This window comes from Carcharhinus amblyrhynchos, chromosome 30 (genome assembly GCF_965287045.1).
Source record: "Carcharhinus amblyrhynchos chromosome 30, sCarAmb.v2.hapA, whole genome shotgun sequence".
Classification (NCBI taxonomy): Eukaryota; Metazoa; Chordata; class Chondrichthyes; order Carcharhiniformes; family Carcharhinidae; genus Carcharhinus; species Carcharhinus amblyrhynchos.
In genome coordinates this window covers 29,293,794-29,320,623 of record NC_137353.1, presented here as the reverse complement: position 1 = coordinate 29,320,623, position 26,830 = coordinate 29,293,794, and the positions used below count along the sequence as shown (strand labels likewise).

Below are 26,830 nucleotides of genomic sequence, written 5' to 3'. Positions count from 1 at the left end.
TCCCCCTGACAGAGCAGACTGGGCCTCAGTTTAACATCGTAGTCGAAAGATGGCAATGCCAACAGTGCAGCTCTCGCTCAATCATGGACCGGAGTGGCAGCCTCGAATCCTGGACTCAAACTTGAGCCCACAAAGTCGTGACCCAGAGGTGAGAGCTCTGTCAATGAACCATGGATGTTACCTATGTAAATTTCTATGTGCACTTGATAACACACTCATGGATGCATTTATGATAAATGGATGCAAACTTCTGAAGAATTTTTATGCAAATACATCCAACCAGAGGAAGGCGTGCCCGTTAAATGAGGACACTGTTGAAAATTCTGTCCACTGAAATATATGATATCATTCAATAAAGCAAAAGGAAAAAGCCATAATCAAGATCTGAAACCAGCTATCCAATTCTTGCTTACTTTAGGTGATTGAAAGACAGCAGGTACTTTCTGGAATGTACTGTGGTCATTATTTTTTGAAGTATAAATCCTTTGGAAATCAATATTGTTTCTAGTATTGAAGACTTTAGTGTCATAACATGATTTTAAAGTGGATGTTTGGAATGCTCCAGCTGCACCACTATCACAGACAGTACCACAAAAGTTCCTCTTTGCTCCAATGCAGTCTGTTGTGACCTCCAGCTAAAGAGCTAATTTTGTGCAGTTTAATTTGTGAAGGCGGCATGGCCGACTGAATTATCGACACTGCAATTTTCTTATATTACTTCAGATAAACAGTCTTTTGGTTGGAAAGATTTATTTATATCGACAAGTGTTCTAAATAACTTAAATCCTTTTGCAAATAAGTTCTCAGGAACTGACAAGAAAACATTTGAAGCATTTTGAGAAAAGAATCCCTGTACAAAGTGGACTTATCCATGCAGACTTTATATGTTTGGAATTACTGTATGTAGAAAAATCTGTGAAGCAAAGTGTGGACCTATTATTGTATCTGGAACAAGGAGGAGTGGAAAGTCAGGGAGGACTGAAAAGCAGAGAAAGAAGGGGACAGGGTACAGTGAGCTGAACCACAGACAACAGGGGCAGAATCAGAGTGGAGAGGGCGCATCATCAGTTTGCTTGGACAAACCATACATAAGTTACCATAAATGGACATGGTTTGAGCAGGTGTGGTTTTCCTGGTATACACAACCAACCTGATAGACTGCAGTCACTGTTGTCATTGTCAAGGGAATGGAATCTACCAAAAGCCAGCAGAAGCAGTGAGAAATATTAAAAAAAACACACAACTCTCAACTTACCTGAGCCATGAACAACTTGCACATTGCCTGACCGGTGGGAACTGTCATGTGGTCCAAAGAGCAGGTTCTCAGTTTTCTACAAAAACAGAATTATAGTAATACCTCCCTGTTGATCAAGCAGATTTACTATCAAGCAGCACATTGCTTAGTGAATTAAACTCAACAAGTATTATGGCTACGAATACTTCTCAAGAAAATACATTTTTTCATCTTTCTTAGGTAAGACAATACTAACTTTTTAAACAGCAAGCAGCTGTTATATATTTAACATTATAATGAACAGTGGAAGCTGCTAGCCAATCAGAATTAAATACTTACTTCTGCCTTTAGTAAAGGGGCTTTCTTCTGTTGCAATGGTGTTGATTCTGTCTGGAGAAGAAAGCATTAGCAATTAAGAGCATTTGTCTCTGTTTCTTACTGTTTGTTGCGGGGTATCAGAATAAAGAATGTTATTACCTATTCATGTGGAATAGTTGCAACAGATACAGTCTTGATATAAAGAAAAACATGAGTATGGGGCCAAGTAGCAAAAAAAGTAATTTGTGGATTAATGCAGCATCAAGCAATCCTGCGGATCAGTAACTATCATACCTGTGAACACAAATGTTTGGTTTGCATTGTCCACACCAAATACAGATATATACACTTCTGCTGGAAGCAATTTCAACTTGGCTTATGTGGAATTATGGATTGAGCTAGTATTATCATCAGCTGCATCACTTGTGACACTGGCAGATCACAAAATTCCAGAATACCTGTCGGTCACAAAACCCTCAGTCTGCAGCTCAAGTGACAACAGTTTGCTTTCAAATAGCTCCTTGAACAGTCAAACAGCCCAGGGTGCCTCATAGGAGTGTCACAAACAGAATTTGACACAACCATATAAGGAGATGTTAGGACAGCCGCTTATGACCAGGATGGCTTTTGAGAAATGTTTTAAAAGATGAGGGGGGAGGGGGCAGACAGAAAGGTTTAGGAAGACCATTCTAGATTTTAAGACCAAGCCAATAGAAGACATGCAATTAAAACTGGGGATGCTCAGGAGACCGGAACTGGAGGAGCACAGAGATCATGGAGGGCCACAGGACAATATGGAGATGGGGAGGGGCAATGCCCAGAAGAGGTTTTAAACCAACAAGTATTTCTAAATTAAGGAGCTGCTTAATTGGAAGTCCTTGTAGGGCAGTGAGCACAGGAGTGACGAGGCACATGTTAGAATATGAAGAGCAGAGTTTTGACAAAGGCAAGATCTGATGATGACTAGGAGAGCGTTAGAATAGTTGACTCTTAAAGGGATAACGAAGACTGGATAAGGGTTCATGCAACAGACAAGCTGAGGTAGGGGAGGACAGGGTGATGTTATGAAGATGGAAATAGGCCGATGGAGCAGATGTAAGGTTGGAAGCTCAAATAGGATGCAAAGGTTTTGAATGATCCCCACAGTAATCAGGGAGAGATGAAAGTTGATGGGAAATTAACAGAATTTGTGCTGGGAACAGAAGATATTGGCTTTGATCATCCCAATACATTTAGGGAACTGGGTGTCAGACAAGCAGAGTAACAAATGCGGTGTGATATACAGCTTGGTTTCATCAACGTTCATGTGGAACTTGGTGTTGCATTTTCAGATATGTCATTGAGGGGAATCATGTATAATGATGAAAAATAGGTGGCCAAGGATAAATTCTTAGGGGGCTGCAGAAGCAAGTGTATTAGTAAGAATAGAAGCTATTGTAGGCCATTCTCTAGCTGTGACTGGACACACAGGAATGGAACCGTAGAGTCATACAGATTTACAGCATAGAAACAGGCCCTTCGGCCCAGCTTGTCCACGCTACCCTTTTTTTTAAAGCCCCAAAGCTAATCCCAATTGCTTACTTATCCCTCTCTACACACCTTACCCATGTAACTATCTAAATACTTTTTAAAAGACAAAATTGTACCCGCCTCTACTACTACTTCTGGCAGCTTATTCCAGGCACTCCTCACCTTGTGTGAGAAGAAATTGCCCCTTTGGGCACCTTAAACTTATGCCCTCTAGTTTTAGGCTCCCCTAACTTTGGGAAGAGATATTGACTATCTAGCCAATCTTTATCCCTCATTATTTTATAGACCTCTATAAGATCTCCCCTCAGCCCCCTACACTGCAGAGAAAAAAAGTCTCAGTCTATCCAGCTTCTCCTCATAGCTCAAACTATCAAGTCCTGGTAGCATCCTAGTAAATCTTTCATGCACTCTTTCTAGTTTAATAATATCATTTCTATGATAAGGTGACCAGAACTGCACACAGTATTCCAAGTGTAGCCTCATCAATTATACAACTTCAACAAGACATTCCAACTCCTGTATTCAGTGTTCTGACCCATGAAACCATGCATACCAAATGCCTTCTTCACCACTCTGTCCACTTGTGGCTCCATTTTCAAGGAGCTATGAACAGGTACCCCTAGATCTCTTTGTTCTGTAACTCTCCTCAACTGAGTAAGTCCTGCCCTGGTTCAATCTACCAAAATGCATCACCTCGCATTTGTCTAAACTAAATTCCACCTGCCATTCGTCAGCCCACTGGCCCAATTGATCAAGATCCTGTTGCAATTGGAGATAACTTTCTTCACTGTCCACTATGCCACCAATCTTGGTGTCATCTGCAAACTTACTAACCATGCCTCCTATATTCTCATCCAAATCATTAACATAAATGACAAATAACAGTGGACCCAGCACTGATCTCTGAGGCACACCGCTGGTCACAGACCTCCAATTTTAAAAACAACCCTCTACAACCACTCTCTGTCTTCTGTCAAGAAGCCAATTTTGTATCCATTTACCTCACCCTAGATCCCATGAGATTTAACCTTATGCAACAGCCTACCATGTGGTACCACGTGAGATCAGCGCCACTCATCTGAAAGATGAGAGGACAATGGCATGCTCAACTGTATCAAAGGCTGCCGACTGCCTGAGAAAGATGAGGCGGCATAGCTTTACCACAGTCATAGTGACACATGATATCAGAAACAGGAATAGGGGCAGACTACATGGCTCCTTGAGCCTCCTCTGCCATTCAGTGCAATCATGGCTGATTTTCTACCTCAACTGTTCTTTACTGCCCCATGTCCCATGATACCCTGCGAGATCAAACATATTAATCACAGTTTTAAATATATTCAGAAGTGGAACATTCACAACCCTCTTGGATAGATAATTCCAAATACTGCCAACCCTCTAAGCGAAGGAATTTCTCAACTCAGTCCCAAATGGTCATTTCCTCATTCCGAGGCTGTGCCTTTGCTCTCAATTCCACAGTCAGGGAAACACTAGAGAGATAATCCTCATCATAAAACAACCATCTCATCCCAGGAATCAATTTAGTTAACATACGCTGTGTCTTCTTAATATTCTTTCACAGGTTTTGGGTGATGCCGGCTAGACCAGCATTTGTTGCCCATCCCTAATTGCAATGTTCAAGAACATGGTTGGCCACCACCTGGTGGCGGACCATGTTCTTGAACATTGCAATTCAAAGTGGTGTAGGTACACCTACAGTACTGCCTCCAAGTATACCCTTCCTCAAATATGGAGACTAAAACTGTACTGCATTCCAGGTGCCGTCTCCATCAAAGCTATATATAACTGTAGTAAGAATTCCTTATTCTTGTACTCCAATTCTCTTATAATAAAAACAAATAAACTATTTGTCTTGCTAATTGTTTTCTGTACCTGCATGTTAACATTATATTCCTTATTCAAGTACACCCAAGTCTCTCTGAACATTAACATGCAAAAGTTTTAAAAATATCGTTTTGCTATTCTCATTACTAAGCTGAATAACCTCACACTTCCCCATATCAGACACACTTGTCATCTCTTGCCCACTCACTTAACCTGTCTATATCTCTTTGCAGCTCCTTTGTAAACAGAGCTTACATTACTACCTAATATTGTCAGCAAACTCAATGGGATACTTTCTTTACCTCTTCACCCAAGACTTCAATACAGATTGTAAAGTTGAGGCCCCTGCATATTTCCCTGAAACATTCCACTGGTTACATCCTGCCAGTTTGAAAATACCCCATTCATCCCTACTCAGTGTCCTGTCTGTTAAGCAATCCTCCATCCATGTTGGTATACTGCACCAATTCCTCGAGCCCTTATCTTGTCTATAAACCGTTTGAGCTACATCTTATCAAAAATCCTTTGGAAATGTAAGTATACCACATTGACTGGTTCCCTACCCACCTTTCCTCAATAGTTTATGCAATTTGTGACTTTAATAAAGGCTACTTCAGTAGTGATGTCAGGGTAGAAAGCTAACTGGAGGGCTTCAAAAAGGGAATTGGAGGAAAGATGGGCACGGATTTGAATGGTGACAACAAATTCAAGGACTTTGTAGAGAGGCTGGACATGTTCGGAAAGGGAGATTGGAGATAGGGACCACTAAATACAGGACATGGGCAACACTAGCTGGTCATTAACCCCAAGGAACTGTCCCTTTACCTCCTCAACCATTCAAAACCCTGAACACACCTTTCAGGTGAAGCAATGTTTCACTTGGACCTCCTTCAAACTGGGCTACATTATTCACTGCACGCCCAATGTAGTCTCCTCTACATTGGGAACACTAAATGCAGACTGAGTGATGACTTTGCAGATCACCTTCGCTCAACCCACAAGCATGAACTCAACCTTCCTGCTGCTTGCCATTTCAATTGAGCACATTGTTCTGATGCCCACATATTTGTCCTTGGCCTGCTGCAATGCTCCAATGAAAACCCAACACAAACTGGAGGACTAACACCTCACCTTCCATTTAGACACATTACAACCCTCAGCATCCGATACTGAGCTCAACAGCTTTAGACTGTGACCTTTCTCCTCCATCTTGTTCCATTTTATAAATCCAAACATTTTTTGTCCTAATGCCAATCCCCCTCTGGGCCATCTGTCACTTGTTTTTAAATTTTACTTTCACTGAGTACTGACCTTCATTCTCCCATTAATACATCTTATATCTTACTCGTATGCAACTACTGGCACCATCTCTGAATCATGTCCTGCATATCTTTGTTACTATCTCTCCTAGCTCCCACCTCTCACTGACCACTTACTCTGCTCCAGCTCCTCTTATCCAATATATTATCCATCACATTTCTTTGTCCCTTTAGCCCTGATACAGATTCAAAACATTAACTCTATTTTCTCTCTCCACAGATGTTGCCAGACCAGCTGAATTTTCCCAGCATTTTCTGTTTCTGAGTTGGAAGCACTAGTAGGGTCCATTATTTGTATTGAGAGAGATGGCGAATGGGTTGCTTGGAGGGAGAGCCACTGTCAGATCATGTACCGACAGGATTGGCTTCCTCTTGCCCAGTCTTTTACTGGAGCTAGTGGACCCACAGTACTTTGTAAGAATTTTGTTTTCCATTTTTGCCATTTTCCTTGCGCCTCTCACAAATCAGCTGGTTGTAAGCCTTTTGCTTCTTTAGTGTCTTATAACTCTAACATTGGACTCAGGTGATGTGTCAGATTATCCAATCATTATATACATCATTCCTCTTTTTTTTTCCCGCTTTCCCTTCCTCCTGCTAATATGTCAGCCCAATTTTTAGTCTTTGGTTCTGAAGGTCACAAGTCCAAAACAGATGCTCCTCAGATGCAGACCGACCTGCTGCATGTTTCCTTCCAGCCTTTTCTGCTTTTGTTTCCCTAGACCTTACAGAGTCACTGCCAAATCGCAGATGGATGAAGTGAAGACTTGCTGTGTGCTGTTTACAGTGAGGTTAAAACCTGTTACGTTCTTGCTACAAATAAAAAGACCCTTATTTCCCCACCATCCCCTCTCCACTCCCCAACAACCTGTGGCAAAACAAGATTGCCATAACATATGAGGTTGGAGTAGCCATTTCAAACTCCATTGTAATCTAAACAACATGGCATTCAAAAAACTGGCTCTCTATGTTAATATAAAGACAAAATATGGTGGTAATCAGCAGTTGTTGGTAAATATAATGCGAACAATTATCAGCCTAGTCCAGATCTGTATACACCCCACTTCAGGATTCAGCAATACAACTGGGAACTTTGGCTATTGGTTCCAAGGTTACCACCTGCAGTAACTTCCTACTTACATGTCCAGGATCCATAATCATCTCTTTATCAAAAGATATTATTCCAAATGCTGGAAGGAGTCAAAAATTGGCCTTTACCTTGAGAAGAGGCATATCACGAGCCTGCTGAATCAGGAGGTGCAGCTCATTGATCTGCTGGCGAACCAATGGCGGAACGGGGTTGCAGCAAGCTATGATCCCCTGAGGTTCTCTGGGCGTGGCATGGAGGAGAGAAAGGAAGAAAGTAGTAACAACTTTGCTCTGGAAGAATCCTGATAGTCAAACATCACAATGATTGGAACACCACATTACAACAGTGATTACATGTCAAAGATGCTTCTTGGACTGTAAAGCACTTTAAAACCAGCAGTTATGAAAAGTAGCACATAAATGCTTTTACTTTCTTAAGGAATGAATAAAAATTAAGAGTTACAACTGATTTGTTTATCTTAAATGCTGCAGCAGAAGACTTCACAATCCTCCCTTCTCCCAAATTTCCCAAAGTATTGTGAGGGAGCTTTTTGAAAATCAAAACGAAATAGAGGCGTGCAGTAAACTTTCATTTGATACAGAACAATGACCCTTCATCTCTTACATCCACCATAAACCTAATTTGAGTGTGACACACAGCTAGCAACCTAGATTAACACTGCCAGTTCTGCACCCCAATGCAAAGCGATTCTCACTGACTGGCCGTTTAAAGCATTTGGTTGCGTGCTCATCCAAGTCAGAAGGCTGCGGATTCAAGTCCCAATTCAAGACTTGAGCACAAAAGTCAAGGCAGTACTAAGGTTGTGCTGCACTGTCAGAGGTGCCCTCTTTTAGTTGAGGTGTTAGAAAGTGTGACCCTCTGACAAATAAATATTGACCAATCCACATTAAAAAAAAATGATCATTATCATGTTGCTGTTTGTGCGGGGGTGGGAGTGGCTTTTGCCCAAACTGATTATCCTGTTTCCGACATTACAACAATAACTACACTTCAAAAGTATTTCATTGGCTGTAAAGCACTGAGTGAGCTTGAAAGGTGTTCTATAAATGCAACTCTTTTTATTTCTTTCCATTTAAATACTCATTCAAGTTTAAACTCTGTTTTCTAACTCCAAGTTATACTGCGAATTTTACACAAAATACACCTGAAAAATGATTTACATTGACAAGAAAAACTATAAGAGTACAGTTGAAATAAGAATTCAAACAGTCAAGATGAAAAATGTATTCAAGTTGCTACTGAATGAATAAAATTGTAGTCAATTTTACATCTTTACTAAAAGTCATATTTAATTGCAGATGTTTAGATATGTCATGTTTTTATACTGCGTGAGATCCATGCTAGGACCACTGGCCATGGAGACGCTGCCAGATTTGAGGAGCTGGCTGCACTTCGAGTGAACTTGTTGGATCTGTTAGGGCTGGCCACCTGGAAGACCTAGCAAGACAAACAGATCTTTTAGCATCTTGTCTGCAGGAGTCAACAGTGCCAGGAAAAGTACTCAACCCAAAAAAGCAACTTTGTCGAGCCAGACAACAAGAGAATTGAGTACTTTAACAGGCATTGCAAAGCCATGGTAACTTGTGCCCAAGCTGAAACTGACCTCAGACAAGTCTGCAGCTCATTCTCATGTGAAATGTGGTAAGGTTTTTTGTTGCCATATTACGATATCATTACAGTGGGGGAATAGCTTAACTTACTTCGGCAGCTCCTCTGCTATTTTGATCATCATGTGGTTGGGTAGCACATACCTGTTAAAAAAAAATTAAATGGTTATTTCCAATAGCTCATCCAAAAACTTTTTCAGTTTGTTTCAAACTCTTGGAACTGAAGAGGAGAAGTTGGGGAAACAGGAGCAACAGGTTGCAGTGATCACAGAACACACTGAGAATGAAGGACAGCATTTTCAAACTGCACTGCGAATATATAAAAATTGACACAATGAGCAGTTCTTGTTCTTTTGTTGGGCGGGCAGCTTCCAACTAGTGAAAGCCAGAGTACGAATAATTGTAGGTTCTCATACATAAGGTGGCATGGTGGCACAGCGGTTAGCACCGCTGCCTTATAGTGCCAAGGACCCGGGTTTGATTCCCGGCTTGGGCCACTGTCTGTGTACAGTTTGCACATTCTCCCCATGTCTGCGTGGGTTTCCTCTGGGTGCTCTGGTTTCTCTCACTCCAACGATGTGCAGGTTAGGTGGATTGGCTATGCTAAATTGCCCCTTATTATCAAGGGGACTAGCTAAGGTAAATGTACGGGGTTATTGGGATAAGGTCTGGTTGGGCTTGAGGTCAGTGCAGGCTTGACGGGCCAAATGGCCTCCTTCTGTACCGCAGGATTCTATGATTCTATATAATGGTAGTTGCAAAATTCAATGTTATAAAATATGCAAGGGACACAGTACAGTTCCATCACTAGACAGGTTTTGATCATCAACAAAGCCAAATTCAGGTCCCTATATTCAGAGATATTTTATAGCTTTGAAGGTTTGGGTGGGAGGGTTGCAATGCCAGCAAGTATTGACCTCCCTTTTACATCAGCAAACCTGATCCATACTTTTTTGCACCAGCATGACCAAAGGATTAAGTCTCCAAAGGAAAAGGAATGCAGGTGGTATTTTAAAAGTGCAACAGCAGTAGGAGATGTGCACAGAATATAGATTTGTAACTGCAATAAATCTTTGTTTGGAAGAAATTGGTTCTCTTTAATAACTGATTTTGAATCAGCTTTTGCACCTAATATACAGGGTCTGCAAAATACAACAACACTTTTTGCTTGCACCAAGATATACAAAAACATTAACTATTAGCAATGACACTTCTTGAAGCAACTGATTGTGGTTATATTGTGCCATCAATATCAATAGCCCCAAGGAGTATTTTCCTTCAGGTTCCATAAGCAAGGAAATCATACCCTGTGCTTTCGTCCTCGAGTCGTGAAACTTTGTCCCGCCAGGCATAAAGTAGTCTGAATGCTGTAAGCTGCTGTGTGTTCAGTTGCTTTTTCTGCTTCTTATACAGCTCCAGGTAGGATTCTTCTGTGAAAATTGGCTTGTAGTATTTCTGCAAGTAACAGAAGTACAAAAATACTATCGCATATTCTGTTTGCAATTTTGAGAAAGGAAGCCAGGTGCAAATATACTCTAACATCCAAACACACAGGCTCAATCGTTTGCATTTATTGGGAATATCCTTGAAGGTAGCAGGGAAGGTAGTTTTGATCAAAGTTTTCGGTGCAAGTCTCTGAATTTTACAGAAATGGAGGTTATAGTTTTATATAATAAATGCTTCAGCCTCAATATACACTTGCTTAGTTTAACGCACTACTCACTCTATTCATCAAGGATGAGTTCAAATGATCAAATTCAAGGTTTCCTCTACAAGATCTGAGTCATGCAAATCAGTGTCCCATCTACTGACTCTGTCTACACTTCCCACTGCTTCAGAAGAGCAGCCAGCCCTTTGAAGAACCCCACACAACCCGGACATTCTCTCTTCCATCTTCTTCTGTCAGGAAAAAGATACAAAAATCTGAGATCACATACCAACTAATTCAAGAACAGCTTCTTTCCTGCTGCCATCAGGCTTTTGAATCAACCTTCCTTGAATTAAGTTGATGTTACTGAACAATTAATTATGATTGTAACACTACGTTCTGCACCCTCTTCTTTCTTTCTCTATGTATGGTATGTTTTGTCTATATAGTGCACGAGAAACAATACTTTTCACTGTATACTGATATAGGTGACAATAATAAATTAAATCAAATCCAACTCAAGTTCTGTGCATTGGACAACATATTTATAAAACAGAGAGGGGTAACTGACCAATTTTTAACCTGAGGCAATGATTTTAACCATGCTATCATGAAAACTGCTGAACAAAAGCCAATACTTCTTACAGGGAGGGAGGGAGAGAAAGTGGAGAAGCATATGCGTGGACCTTGGACTTGAACAGAACTATTATTTGCCAGTGTTGCCCCCGAATAGTGAAGTAACATGCTAACTCTGCCTACCCCAGATCACATTTTCCAGAGAACTATGTTCTCCAAGACAGTACCCAGAAATAAACTCCTATCATCAACAGACAAGGAGAATGGTGCAGTGCAATGTGACATAATGCAACATCATCAGCCCAAAACGGAAAAAATCTTGAGCGGGTGTGTGAGAATGTCAAAGTCTCTCAGGATTATGCGGGCAGTGGCATCAATCCATTTAAAACTTTTGTACAACAGAGACACAGTGAATTCAGAACAAACAAACACAAATTATACAGGTCTGGTTCTATTCAAAACTTACTCCAAGCCTAGAGCTCAAAATTACACATATGAGCATAGTTTGATGGAATACAAATGGCTCCAACATGAATGCAGAATGTGCAAATTCATACTGGAAAAGCGTGAGAATTTATCCTCTACTTAGTCCACGTGTCTTTTGAGTTATTAATTCATGTTCCTGTAAAGAGGACTCCTAGAAGATTAGGCTAATTTAACAAACAATTACATCATTCAGATTATTCCTTTAAATTATCAAGTGTAAAAATCTCTGGCAAAATTAAACCAGAGAATGAATTTTCAAGATGTATCTACTGCCTATTTGTTCCATTTGCATCAAATGCACCTAAAGAAAGACTTGTAAAAACACTTAATAACTCTCACAGGAATGTCCCAAAGTGCTTTATATACAATGTATTATTCTCAAGTGCAGAGGTTTTTGCTACATGGAATTGTTTGGCAAATCCCCAAATTTTTATTGATTCAGATATTTTTCATGCATTTTTAAAACCGTACTAAGGGACATCACTGTCACTTAGCCACATTAACCTACCTTAAGACAGATATCCTTGCTCTTTTGCCACACTACTTGAATGAGGTTCGCCTGTTTATTCCCCTGTTCCCATAATTGGTTCTTCATCATGTCATATATGTACAGCAAGTAATGGGTGTCTTCTTGGGCGTAACGCAGCATCTCCTGAGGCAATGGTCTGTAAATGGAGAAGTTAATAAGTCTTAAAGCAAAAACAAACATCTCTAAGCACCCCGATGGCTAAGTGGGTCGGTGTGCTTTGTAGGGGAGAACTGAGGCACACAGATCAGGAAGGTTCCATGTTTGATTGCTTCTCTCCTGCTGAGGCAGCAAACCTTAATAGTAACATGGTAACTGAGAGGACCTCAGTTGACCTCAGAGAGACAGAACAACAGTTGACCTCGGGGCAAGGGAGGGAAACAAACTACTCCTGATGAAAATTCAATAATCTACTGAACAGTTAAGTAGGCAGCAGTTAAGACGTCATACAAACCATCTTCAGCAACTAAGTCAGAACCCCAAACTTAATTAGCAAAACTGGATGACAGAAATTATTTGAAGAAAAATGTCAAGATAAGTTAATTAAAATCTATGGGGAAAGTCTAGAAAAATACATCAACACATACAAAAATCCTAGCTTTTGATGGATAAATACCAGAGTTATTCATATGTGTTACATTAATGAAGAGCAAGCAAAAAGAGAATCTGGAGGCAGTAATCACCACCCTGGAGGCAGTCAGCAGCACTACAAGAGCAGATGAAAAGAGGACTCGGAGACAGTCACCAGCACCTAGAAGAGCGGGCAAAGAGAGAACTCGGAAGGGGCAGTCAAAAAAGCAGATGAAGAAAGGGCTTGGAAGCAGTGAGCAGCACCTAGAAGAATGGGTGAAAAGAGGAGCTGGAGGGGGGGAAATAGCAGTTAGAGGCAGCTGGCAGGACTTAGTAGAGTGGGCAAAAAAGAATCAGAGGCAATCAGAAGCGCCTAGAAGAGGGTAAAAAGAGGATCTGGCGGTCAGTAGCGCCTAGAAGGGTGGGCTAAGTAAGGCAAAGGTAAAACATTTTATTGTGCAAAGACGGCTGACAGGTTAAAGGACTCATTGTTCTCCGGAGCAGTGTACCTGGTGGCTTTGGTGAGTGTTGGATTTACTTTAAATCGCTTTCTGACTGCACTTCCGGTTCGCGGGGTTTCTGTGTGTATTTTACTTCCGTACCGGAAGTTAGGCGAGGGGATTGTCGGGAAGGGAGAGCGGGGGGTATAAAAAGAAGGTAGTGATAGATGGCGGGCAGCGGAGTGAGTGGGGAGCTGAGTGAGAGTTAAAAGGGCTTTGGCTCGCTGGGATTAGGCGAGAGCAGGCTTAGAGAAGGTGAGTTGTAGTTTCTATCTTTCCCGGATTGCGTTTCGGCACATACAAACCCTAAGTGAGGTTGGGACATGGCAGGGGCTATGGGGAGGAACATAAACTGTATTAGGTGCCACATGTGGGAGTTCTTGGAGGCATCATGTCTCCCGAAGGTCCACATCTGCATTAAGTGTTTAGAGTTGCAGCGCTTGAGGGCCTGGGTCAGGCAACTAGAGGTGCGCTTAGAGGATTCATTTCTGGTCAGGGAAAATGAGGAGTTAATGGCTAGGAGCCATGAGCAAGAGGAGGTCCCAGGGGCTGAGGAGCAGGATGGGTGGACAACTGTTAAGAGGAAGAAGAGGAAAAAGAAGAATAGTCCGGGTCCACAGACCTCCCCAGCGACCCCCCCAAGATTCATCGACAGGGGCACAAAAGGATAGACAGGAGGGCCAGAATGAGTTAGAGGGACAGAAGGGGGCTGGCAATGTGATAGTGGTAGGGGATGGGAGGGTCAAAGGAATTGACAGGAGGTTCTGTGGGTAGAGGCGTGACTCCAGGATGGTGGTCTGCCTCCCTGGAGCAGGGGTACAGGACATAACGGAAAGGATAAGGGAATTTTGAAAGGGGAGGGGACCCAGGCAGAGGTAATAATACACGCAGGGGAGAGGGACGTAGGAAGACGGAATAGGGCAGATGTACATAGGCAATTTAGGGAGTTGGGGGCCAAACTGAAGAGCATTCTCTGGGCTGTTGCCTAGTCATGATGTGGGTATGCCGGCGTTGGACTGGCGTAAACACAGTAAAAAGTCTGACAACACCAGGTTTTAGTCCAACCTATTTATTTGATAATATACTCACAAGCTTTCGAGGGGACTGCCTCTTCGTCAGGTGAATGGAGAGTTCTGGCCTCAGACAGAGCATATAAAGCACAGACAGTTTAGAGATGACTGATTAAAATGCGAATCCTTATTCGCATTTTAATCAGTCATCTCTAAACTGTCTGTGCTTTATATGCTCTGTCTGAGGCCAGAACTCTCCATTCACCTGACGAAGAGGCAGTCCCCTCGAAAGCTTGTGAGTATATTATCAAATAAATAGGTTGGACTAAAACCTGGTGTTGTCAGACTTTTTACTGCTGCCTAGTACCAGCAGGGCTAGGAATAACGAGATCATGCAGCTGAATGCATGGTTGAGGGATTGGTGCAAGGTAGAGGGCTTTACTTTTGTAGATCACTGCTAAGTATTTGTGAGAGAAGGGCAACTGTATAGGAGGGATGGGGAAAATTTGAATGGGAGAGGGACAAATGTCTTAGCAGGGAGGTTAGCTGGAGTGTTTAGGCAGGGTTTAAACTAATAAGGAGGTGGGGTGGGGATGTGACTGATAGCTCATTAGACACTGGGGTCGGGAGTGAGCTGGGTGATAGGGTAGGTTTGGATGAAAGGAAAATTATCAGGGAGGAGGCGGCTCTGAGTGGCACTGGTGGGTTGGACTGCGTCTGTTTCAATGCGAGGAGTGTGACGGGTAAGACAGATGAGCTTAGGGCCTTGATGTTTGTGAGGAAATTAGATGTGGTGGCAGTAACGGAGACGTGGTTAAGGGAAGGGCAGGACTGGCAGCTGAATGTTCCTGGGTATAAGTGTTTTAGGTGTGACAGAGGAGGGTTGAAGAGAGGTGGTGGGGTGGCGTTGTTAGTAAAGGAGCACATCACAGCAGCGCAGAGGGAGGACAACATGGAGGAGTTAGGGATTGAGTCGCTGTGGGTGGAGTTGAGGAATAAAAAGGGTGAGATTACGATGCTAGGGGTATACTATAGGCCACCCAACAGCCCGAGGTCAGTGGAGGAAGGTATTTGCAGAGGCATTTTAGATAGGTGCAGAAAAAATAAGGTGGTTGTAGTGGGTGATTTTAATCTTCCTGGAGTGGATTGGAAGGTGCCGAGAGCTGGGGGTACGGAGGGAGAGGAGTTTGTAAAAATGTGTGTTGGAAGGGTCCCTGGAGCAGTATGTAACTAGCCCGACTAGGGGGGGGGGGCTATACTGGATTTAGTGTTGGGAAATGAGCCGGGGCAGGCGGTTGAGGTTGAGGTAGGCGAACACGTGGCTAACAGTGACCACAAGTCCGTCTACTTTAGGATAAAAATGGAAAGGGAGGAGTGTCGTCCGAAGGGGAGGGTGCTGAACTGGGGGAAGGCGAGCTATAGCCGGATTAGGAGGGAGCTGAAGGACACTGATTGGGAGGGGTTGTTAGCTGGCAAGTCCACGGTTGGTAAGTGGGAGGCTTTTAAGGGCAAACTGATAATGTTGCAGGAAAGGCATGGGCCGGTAAAGAGGAAGGATGGGAAAGGCAGGATTAGAGAGCCGTGGATTACAGGGGGTATCGAAGACTTGGTCAGGAAGAAGAGGGAGACATATGTTAGGTCGAAACAACTGGGAACGGAGAGTGCGCTGGAAGAATATAGAGAGAGTAGGAGGGAGCTAAAAAGGGGCATTAGAAGGGCGAAAAGAGGGCATGAAATGGCTTTGGTTGATAGGATTAAGGAAAATCCAAAAGCATTTTACTCTTATATTAGGAGCAAGAGAGTGGTTAGAGGGAAAATTGGTCCTCTTAGGGACAAAGAAGGGGAGCTATGTATTGAGTCTGAGGGAATGGGGGAGATCCTGAATGAATACTTTGCGTTGGTATTCACGAAGGAGAGGGGTTTGGTGTCTTGTAATGTCTTGGAGGGAGCTGCAGATCAGTGGAAGGAAATATCCATTATGAGGGAGGAAGTGCCAAGGTTTTAAGGTAGCATAAAAACGGATAAAGCTCCGTGGCCTGATGGTATTTATCCCAGGCTGCTTAGGGAGGTGAAAGATGAAATTGCTGGGCCTCCGACGCAAATCTTTGTCTCTTCTTTGGACACAGGTGAGGTCCCAGAATACTGGAGGGTAGCTAACGTGGTACCGCTGTTTAAAAATGGTAGTAGGGATAACCCTGGTAATTATAGACCAGTGAGTTTGACATCGGTGGTAGGAAAATTAATGGAAAAAATTCTTAGGGATAAAGGGGAGCATTTGGAGCGTTGCGATCTGATTAGGGATACGCAACATGGCTTTGTTCGGGGGAGGTCTTGCCTTACGAATCTGGTAGAAGTCTTCGAGGAGGTGACAAAAACGGTTGACGATGGGCGAGCCGTTGATGTCATCTATATGGATTTCAGTAAGGCGTTTGACAAAGACCCTCATGGTAGGCTGGTAGAAAAGGTTAAGGCACATGGGATACAAGGACAGGTAGCTAGGTGGATCGAAAACTGGCTGGGCAACAGGAGACAGAGAGTAGTTGTCGAAGGGTCCTTTTCTGGCTGGAGGTCAGTCACCAGTGGTGTGCCGCAGGGCTCAGTACTGGGACCTCTCCTCTTTGTGGTATATATAAACGACTCAGAAGAGGGCGTACGGGGTGTGATCAGCAAGTTTGCGGATGACACCAAGATGGCAGGATTGGCAGATATTGAGGAGGACTGTCAGGTGACACAGCAGGATATAGATAGGTTGGTATATTGGGCAGATGGAATTTAATCCTGACAAATGCGAGGTGATGCATTTTGGAAGGAATAATGCAGGGAGGAGTTACGTGATAAAAGGTAAACTGATTAAGAGTATAGAAATACAGAGGGACCTGGGAGTGCAGGTGCACAAGTCTCTGAAGGTGTCAACACAGGTAGAGAAGGTTGTGAAGAAAGCTTATGGAATGCTAGCCTTTATAGGAAGGGGTACAGAGTATAAGAGCTGCCGTCTAATGCTTCAGTTGTACAGAACGTTGGGTAGACCACATTTGGAGTACTGCTTCCAGTTCTGGTCACCTTACTACCGGAAGGACGTGGAGACCCTGGAGAGGGTGCAGAGGAGGTTTACCAGGATGTTGCCTGGCATGGAAGGACTGGGTTACAAGGAAAGGTTGGAGAAACTGGGGCTCTTCTCCTTAGAAAGATGGAGATTAAGGGGGGATATGATAGAGGTGTATAAAATACTGAAGGGAATAGATAGAGTCAACAGTGGTAGGCTTTTCCCTAGATTGGGGACAATTACGAGGGGTCACGATCTAAGGGTGAGGGGTGAGAAGTATAATTTGGATACGAGAGGAAGGTTTTTCACGCAGAGGGTCGTGGGGGTATGGAACACGCTACCGAGTAGGGTACGTTGGACTTGTATAAGGTTTACTTAGATAGACACATGAGCGAAACAAGGATGGAGGGTTATAGTAGAGTGTATTAAGTAGGGTCAGAGCCTCGGGACGACACCGGAAATGTAGTATTACATGTTAATGTTTTTGTCTTTTTATTTCACAGGTGTTGGTCCACCTTGTTGTCAAACGAGGGGCATGCACACGGTGGGTCGCGCGTGGGCTGCTCTTGGAGGTTCCAGGAGTGGCCTAGTACTTCGTGTCGTTGCGTGTGCTTAATCCTGGACCAGCAGACGGGCGCCACAACAGCTCAGTGACTATCACTGCTAGTTGTGCAGATACATGGATTTGGGCCTGTGTCTGTGGGAGTTTGCGCATTCTCCCTGTGGTTGCGTGGGTTTCCTCTGGGCGCTCCGGTTTCCTCCCACACCCCAAAGATGTGCTCTTAGGCTGATTGGTGTACCAAATTGACACTATTCTCCCCTGAATCTGGCTACATTAAGGGTTCCACTCAGATACACACAGGGCAGGGTAGGTGTAGGAAGATGCGGCGGCGCGGGCTTGTTGGGCCGAAGGGCCTGTTTCACGTGCTGGGTTGTTGTTTGTTCTTTGTATGAACAGCAAAGAATGATTAAAAGATTAATAAGGGAAAAATTAGATTAGAAAAAGCTAGCTAGAAATATAACAAATGATAAGAGTTTCAAAAGGAATGCAAAGTGAACTTTAGTCCTCTAAAGTGAGAGAATGGGGAACTAATAATGGAAAATGAGGAAATTGTGGATGAACTGAACAGATATTTTGCGTTTGTCTTTTATATCAAGGTTACAAATAACACCCCAGCAGTAACTGTGTCTCAGGAGGCAAAAGGGAAGGAGGAATTTAAAACCATTACAATTACAATTACCAGGGAAAGAGTACTAAGAAAATTATTAGAACTCCAAGTTGGCAAACCCCCAAATACTAATGGACTTTCCTCTACTCAAGGATAGAGACAGAAAGCAAGAAACTACAATTCAGTTAGCTTACCATCTGTCACAGGAAAATTGCTGGAATCTATTAAGGTGGTTATAACAGGGGAATTAGAAAATCTCAATCCAAGTAGTCAACTTAGTTTGGGGGAAAGGACATTATGTTTGACTAATTTATTGGAGTTCTTTGAGGAAGTAACAAACCAAGGTGGGTAAAGAGAAACATGTAGATATGTTGTACTTAAGACTTCTGGAAGGCATTTGACAAGGTGTCACATTGAAGATTACTTGGGAAAGTAAGAGCTCATGGTGTAGGGTGGAACATATTAGCATGGTTGGAGGATTGGTTAACTGATAGGAAACAGTTAGTATAAATGGGTCATTTTTTGTGTTGGCAAGATGTGATGAGTGATGTGCCACAGGGATCAGCGCTGGGGCCTCAACTATTTACAATTTATATCAATCACTTGGTAACTTGATAAGTAAATAAAAGCAGTCTGCAAAAGGTTACAGGTTAAGTGGACAAAAAAAAACTGACAGATGGAAATGTAAGAAAATGTGAATTTGTCCACTTCGACAGGTGGAATGGACGAAGAAAGTACGTTATTTATAAGGAGACAGATTGCAGAACTTGGTGGTACTGAGGAATCTGGGTGGTCCTTGTACATGAATCATGCAGGTACAGCGAGCGATTAGGAATGTTGGTGGTTATTGTAAGGGGATTGGAAGATAAACGTAGCGATGTTTTGCAACAATTGCACGTGGCAATGGTGAGACCACACCTGGAGTACTGGGTACAGTTTTGGTTTCCTTATTTAAGAAAGGATAGAAAAATATATTAGGAGCAGTTCAAAGAAGGTTCATTCGACTGATATATTGGATTTCATAGAATGATAGAACACTACAGTGCAGAAAGAGGCCCTTCGGCCCATCGAGAATGCACCGAACACAATTCCATCCAGGCCCTACCCCCATATCGCTTCATACTATACCCACTAATCTCTCTAACCTATGCATCCCTGGACACGAAGGGGCAATTTCTTAGCAAGGCCAATCAACCTAACCCGCACATCTTTGGACTGTGGGAAGAAACCAGAGTACCCGGAGAAAACCCACGCAGACACAAGGAGAACGTGCAAACTCCACACAGACAGGGATGGGGGTTATCTGATGAGAAAAGGTTGGACTGGCTGGGCCTGTATCTATTGGAGTTCAGAACAATGAGAGGTGATCTTATTGAAACATACAAAGAGGAGAACGAGGGACACGGTTTAAAAATATGCGTTCCCCCATTTAAGATGAAGATGAGATTGAAGGTTTTCTTTGAGAGTCATGAGTCTTTGGAACTCACTTCACTGGAAGTAGGGTCAATATTTTTAAGGTAGAGGTAAATAGATCCTTGACTAATGCAGGAGTTGCAGGTTACTAGGGGCAGGCAGAATGAGAAATTGAGGCCACAACAAGAACAGCCACGATTTTACTGAATGGCGGAGCAGGCTTGAGGGGCCAAATGCCCTACTCCTACCCCCAATTCATCAGTGTTAACAGCTAATTTAGTAGAACTCAGCGCTATTGCTTTCTAAGGAGTAGTACAAGCAGAAATCTTCCTGGGAAGTGTAGGCATATGGGTAGCAGATGGGAACTTAAGTGGGTGCAGCTATGATGCTCCCAATTATTAATTGGGATGGTGACACTGATTACTTGGGTTCAAAAGCTTTAATAGGAATGAAGTGCCCAAGGTATATTTGAATACAACAGTTGTTCTCAGGGCAAGGGAGAAAATTAGGGGTGGAAAATAATAAAATTAAAAGTGGAAGCTCTATGTTACTGTGTTATTAATGGACTGCAAAGGGATTGCAAGAGATACTAGATTGTGAAGAAATAAATTGAATTTACTTAATCCTGAGCCTTTCATAAGGATACTTGCCAATTCATACCTTCTTCCATCAGTTCTCTTTGTCTAATTTCTCATCTTTCACATATTCTATAGGCTTTTCAGCATCACTCCTTTTTCAGTACCAGCTCAATCTTTTCCACTTGCAAAGTCATATTCTTTTCTAACTTCTGATGTCTACGACGCGCACGTGCTTAGATTAGAACTATGAGGAGAGGCTGAATAAACTAGGCTTGTACTCGTTAGAGTTTAGAAGAATGAGGGGAGATCTCATTGAGACATATATGATGAATGGGATGGATAGGATAGAGGTGGAGAGGCTCTTCCCGCTCAAAAAGGACAGTAGGACTAGAGGGCACAGCCTCAAGATAAAGGGGGGGGCGGTTTAGAACGGAGTTGAGGAGGAACTTCTTCACTCAAAGGGTGGTGAATCTCTGGAATTCTCTGCCCGTTGAAGTGGTGGAGGCTGCCTCGCTAAATATATTTAAGACGCGGGTTGATAGGTTTTTGATAGGCAAGGGGATTAAGGGTTATGGGGAGAGGGCGGGAATGTGGAACTGAGACACGACAGATCAGCCATGATCTTATTGAATGGCGGGGCAGGCTCGAAGGGCTAGATGGCCTACTCCTGCTCCTATTTCTTATGTTCTTATACAGATTATTTTATACACTGCAGTGTTTGGCATAGCTTAAAAAGATGCACAATAACAACAGAAAATGCCGGAAAAACACAGCAAACCAGGCACCATTGACAAAGAGAGAAATAGTTAATGTTTCAAGCTCGTGTGAGTTTTCAAAACATCGTTCTTCAACGACATGGGGTACTTTGTGACAATTGTGAATGTCCAAAGTCACTGCTGTGTGTGACTACCTTTAAATCTAAACTTGTGCTGAAAAGATTATTTAACTTGATCACGTCTTGGTTTCCATATCTTTAGAAGTGTGCTTGTACAAAATCTCTTACCGCATTCTCCAATCAGCCAACTGGTATCGCTTATCAGCCTGCACATCACAGTAGTGCCTCAACAGGTAATCCAGAGAATGCCGCCCCAGGTTGAGAATGCGTGCAGCTTGGTGTGTGTCAAACATGTTGACGACGTACAGTCCTAAGTCTCTCTGTAACCATTCAACGTCTGAGTCTGCACCATGGAAAACCTACACAAACAGATTGGTGTCACTTCAACAACCAGGCTAATTAGCCAAACAATGGTGTCTCCTGAGCCACCTCTAGTTAGCCCACAAACTACTTGGCAGAAACTCCTCCCATCAATAAATTTAACCAAAATAAAGTGGTAACAGTGCAAGATGTGACTCTACATTTACCTTTTCCTGTGAAATTGCCATCAATAGGAATTTTACCCAACAGTTTTACACCATTATTGCATCTCTGAAATATCCAGCATTGTGAGGAATAACTCTCAGCCTTCCTGTCCACATTTTAATATATTCCAATAAAGATTGAACTACGATAACCAATATAGGGCAATCTGGCTCGAAGCACCATCTGCAGCCTGATAACTAAGATCAGTTACGACCAGTCCATTGACGCTTCAGCGATCAGAGTTTTATCAACAGTGCATGTTAATTCGGTTCCTTAATACATCACTAATATTAATACGACCCAGTCCACTAACAAGATCATTAGCAAATCAATAGGGTCATCCACCATCTGCTCCAAATAAGACAGTCACTTTTGCAAGAGAAAAATGAATTAGGCAGCAAAGAAGATGTAAAGCAGGAATTTGTGACAAATAATGAGTTATCAGAAATTCTGAATGAAGCAATTTTATGAGAAATAATTAAATATCTGCATTACCAAACTTAGCACAAGAATGTTTAACTTGTGTGTGAGATGCACTTCCATCTGTTTACCATCTTTTCCCTTGAATGTTACTTTTGTCCCCATTCATTGCAGGCTGATCAGCAATGAACTCACTCAACTAACTCCCAATCTCACTGATAAACTGTCCTTAAATTTAGCAAACGGTAACTGACATCAATTTCCAACCATAGAAAATTTACAGCTCAGAAACAGACCTTTTGGCCCTTCTTGTCTGTGCCGAACCATATTTTGCGTAGTCCCACTGACCTGCACTTGGAACATATCCCTCCACACCCCTCTCTTCCATGTACCTGTCCAAGTTTTTCTTAAATGTTAAAAGTGACCCTGCATTTACCACTTCATCTGGCAGATCATTCCACACTCCCACCACTCTCTGCGTGAAGAAGCCCCCCCAATATTCCCTTTAAACTTTTCTCCTTTCACCCTTAACTCATGCCCTCTGTTTTTTCTCTTCCCTAGCCTCAGTGGAAAAAGCCTGCTTGCATTCGCTCTATCTATACTCATCAAAATCTTATACACCTCTATCAAATCTCCCCTCATTCTTCCAAGCTCCAGAGAATAAAGCCCTAACCTATTCAATCTCTCTCTGTAACTCAGCTTTTCAAGTCCCAGCAACATCCTTGTGAAACTTCTCTGCACTCTTTCAATCTTATTTACATCCTTCCTGTAACTAGGTGACCAAAACTGTACACAATACTCTAAATTCAGCCTCACCAATGCCGTATACAACCTTACCATAACACTCCAACTTTTATACTCGATACTCCGATTTGTAAAGGCCAATGTACCAAAAGCACCCTTTATGACCCTGTTCACCTGTGACATCACTTTTAGGGAATTCTGTACATGTATTCCCAGATCCCTCTGCACTCTTCAGAGTCCTACCATTTACCCTATACGTTCTACTTTGGTTTGTCTTTCCAAAGTGCAATACCTCACATTTGTCTGTGTTAAATTCCATTTGCCATTTTTCTAATTGGTCCAAATCCCTCTGCAAGCTTTGAACATCTTCCTCACTGTCCACTACACCTCCAATCTTCGTATCATCAGCAAATTTGCTGATCCAATTTACCACATTATCATCCAGATCATTGATATAGATGACAAACAACAATGGACCCAACACTGACCCCTGCGGCACACAACTAGTCACAGGCCTCCACTCAAGAGAAGCAATCCTCCACAACCACTCTCTGGCTTCTTCCATTGAGCCAGTGTCTAATCCAATTTACTACCTCCCCGTCTATACCTAGCGACTGAACCTTCCTAACTAACATCCCATGAGGGACCTTATCAAAGGCCTTGCTAAAATCCAGGTAGACAACATCCACTGCCTTTCCTTCATCCACTTTCCTGGTAACCTCCTCGAAAAACACACAAAGTCATGTTGACTCTCCCTAATAAGTCCCTGTCTATCCAAATATTTGTAGATCCTATCCCTTATCACACCTTCCAATAACTTGCCAACCACCGACATCAAACTTACTGGCCTGTAATTTCCCAGATTTCTTTTGGAACCTTTTTTAAACAATGGAACAACATGAGCCACCCTCCAATCATCCGGCACCTCCCCATGTACACTGACATTTTAAATATGTCTGCCACGGCCCCTCTAGTTAAAAATATAGTAGCTGTACCACGTGCAAGATACAGAACTAGAGACCACTTAGGCAAAATAAACCACTCCTGGCTTATCTTAAGCCTCATACAGCTGGATGGTGTGTAATGGAATTAACCACCCATTCCCGAGAGGCATCCTCCACATAATGGTCTGGTTTGTAAAGGAGATTGTCGCCATTGTTTTTAAATCACCAACACTGATGCTTACAGCATGCTTCATGAGCAGGCTAATTACTACCAAAAGCTGTGTAACACTTGATTATATGAGTGTCAGTTACTGCAGGAGGTGTGGTCGTGACTGTAGTTGCTTTATTTGTAAACTGGAAGCCATGCAATACAGCTACTGCTTTTAATAAACATTTAATAGACCTTTTGATTTGGATTTATAAAGGGTAGGTCATGCCTGACGAACCTGACTGAATACATCAAAGGTATGACTAAAATAGGTGGAGCCAAATAGCCAAATTTGTTGATGGCATAAAGACAGGCGTCATTGTAATCAGTGCTGATGGAAGCATAAAATTACAATGAGTTATTGCTAGCTTAAATGAATGTGCAAAACTGTGGCAATTGAATTTAATGCAGACAAATACAAGGTCATCTGTCTTGGATCTAAAGCAGGGTACTTTCTAAATGGTGAAATGGAATGGTCCAAAGAAACTTGGGGGCAAGTACAGAGATCATTGAAATGCAATTATCCAGGTACAGAAAATAATCAATGTGGCTAACGGAATGTTAACTTTTATATCTAGAAGGATTGGGTATGGTCAGTGAAACAAAATCTTGTTTACCTGGAGCAGAGATTTATTTGTGGGCAACACATCTTAAGAAAGATGCACTGGCTCCGAAGGTAATTCGGAGTAGGCTTACCTGAATGATATCCAGATTCCAAACGCTAAAATATCAAGAGAGATTACATAGACTAGCACTATATCCTCTGTAAATTAGAAGGTCAAGCAGTGATTTGATTGATTTTTAAAAGATATTCAGAAGGAGGTGGGTAGGAAGAGATAATCTACGTCTCCTTATTGGGATTTCAGGACTAGGGTATATAGTCTAAAAATTGCAAAGGATTGACGGATATAAATGGTTCATGATAACAGCCTTTGGGAGGATTTTGAGCATCGGTCAAGAGCATTCTGAACTTATTGCTAGTTAACTGTCATTATAAGTATTGATTTGAACAAAAACAGACAATCTACTGTTACTTTCCCTTGCTTTCCCACTTGTTCTATAACACTAGATTCTAGCTGGTCTTGATAAGTGAAGAAATAACATTGTAGTCAGGAATCTTAGTCAGCTTTCTGAAAAACCGCAGCAGAATGGAACAAAATGCACCTCCTTGCAGAGGGTAAAGCAGATAGTGAGCAGGAAGTGGGAAAGAAAGACTAGGTTAAGATGACCAAAGACACAATCGACAGGGTTAAATTTTGATCAGGCTTTGGGAGTAGTAACAGAAAATAAAGTCAAAGAATGTGAAGGCAGAAATGTCACAGTGCAGGCAGCCAAATGATGCAGCACGAATGGAAGGAAGATGAATCAGTCCAGTCAGAGGAACAGAATGGAGCTGAATTCACCAAGCTGACCTTAACAATGGAGGGATCAGTGAAGACTTCATTGAGAATGTACACTTCACTGCGCAGTTCAAGCGTATCGATAATAAAGTCCTCTTCCCTGGTTGATAGCTGCATCAAACAGGTTAATCCCAGGAAACTCCGGTATGAATGGTGCTGGTGGAACAAAATTAACCATACATTGGTTATAATTAAGTTATAATACAACACTGCAATTGGCTTCACCTCCTTCATATACCAAAGTTGGAATAATTCAACAGAACTTTTGTACTTATTCCCCTCTATTACTATTGTTTAAAATATAAATATTTCAAATACACTTAAGAATAACATCTATGGCTTTAAAATGGTTTCCAATTCTTTGGAAGCATAAAAATTACACATAAAGAAATACAAAGTTTTCAAACTCATTGGAGAGACCAGGCAGTGAATGTTGACAGGTTATTCTGCTGTAGGGAACATCACAATGGAATACAACTACATTCTGACGTGGAATAGACATGTGGACACTTTACAGAAGGGGGTAGTGACTGAGTAATGACTGATAGAGGCAGTCTGATCAATTTTTTTCCTGTCCCAGTCAGGGACACTTAGGTCAACAGCAACATTTTAACTAGCTGACATTGACTTATTCGGGCTGTAATACAGATCTAATCTTTCAAGCTCAGCACCACACTACCCTATGCATTTGTCCATTACTCTGCTTTAAACTTCATAATGCTTTTGCTGCGATGTTGCTGCTGTTGGGGAAGAGAGAGTATCTTTAGCTGAATAATGGACTACCTACACATTGAATGAAGCACAAGACTGCTGTTTGACTAAAAATACTCTCCTTTTGCAGCAGCAGAGTTACTGTGCAATAATCAGCAATGACATTATCAAAGTTTTTAAACCAAAACGTCTATGTCTTTTTTACCTCTCCTTTTCACTCTTGTTGTTTCGACTTGGATATTTTAAAGAGTACTCCCTGAAGGAATTTTGGCTCGCTTTCTACACTGCCTCCACAGCTAGCTATGTTTTGGCAGCATGTCCAGAACAACGAACTGAAAACCTTTCTTCAGCTAATAAATCTATCAGTTGCCTACGTGGAATTGTAAGCAGCAGACAATCCTAATTCCAGCCTTCAGGTCAATTGTGCAATGAATGAATAAACAAACAGTAGTAATGTAATGGAATATAATTACAGTAAATGTTAAAAGTATTCTGCCCCCACAAAACAAGGCAAATGGTAAATGGCTTGCTAAATAGTTTATTACTGCACACATGGGGTATAA

At 42.2% G+C, this 26,830-nt stretch overlaps 1 protein-coding gene across 1 annotated transcript in view; it reads right to left on the bottom strand.

Annotated features, from left to right (window-relative positions):
• The window catches only part of exosc10 (exosome component 10), a 68,156-nt gene that overhangs the window by 27,081 nt on the left and 14,245 nt on the right, over positions 1 to 26,830 (bottom strand). The window contains exons 9-16 of the mRNA XM_080215526.1: positions 25,569 to 25,712; positions 21,484 to 21,674; positions 12,180 to 12,336; positions 10,268 to 10,416; positions 9,055 to 9,105; positions 7,462 to 7,573; positions 1,574 to 1,624; positions 1,256 to 1,331 (exon numbers count right to left, since the gene is read on the bottom strand). Of these exons, the coding sequence (XP_080071652.1) occupies positions 1,256 to 1,331; positions 1,574 to 1,624; positions 7,462 to 7,573; positions 9,055 to 9,105; positions 10,268 to 10,416; positions 12,180 to 12,336; positions 21,484 to 21,674; positions 25,569 to 25,712 (931 nt within the window). The remainder of the gene's footprint in view (positions 1 to 1,255; positions 1,332 to 1,573; positions 1,625 to 7,461; positions 7,574 to 9,054; positions 9,106 to 10,267; positions 10,417 to 12,179; positions 12,337 to 21,483; positions 21,675 to 25,568; positions 25,713 to 26,830) is intronic.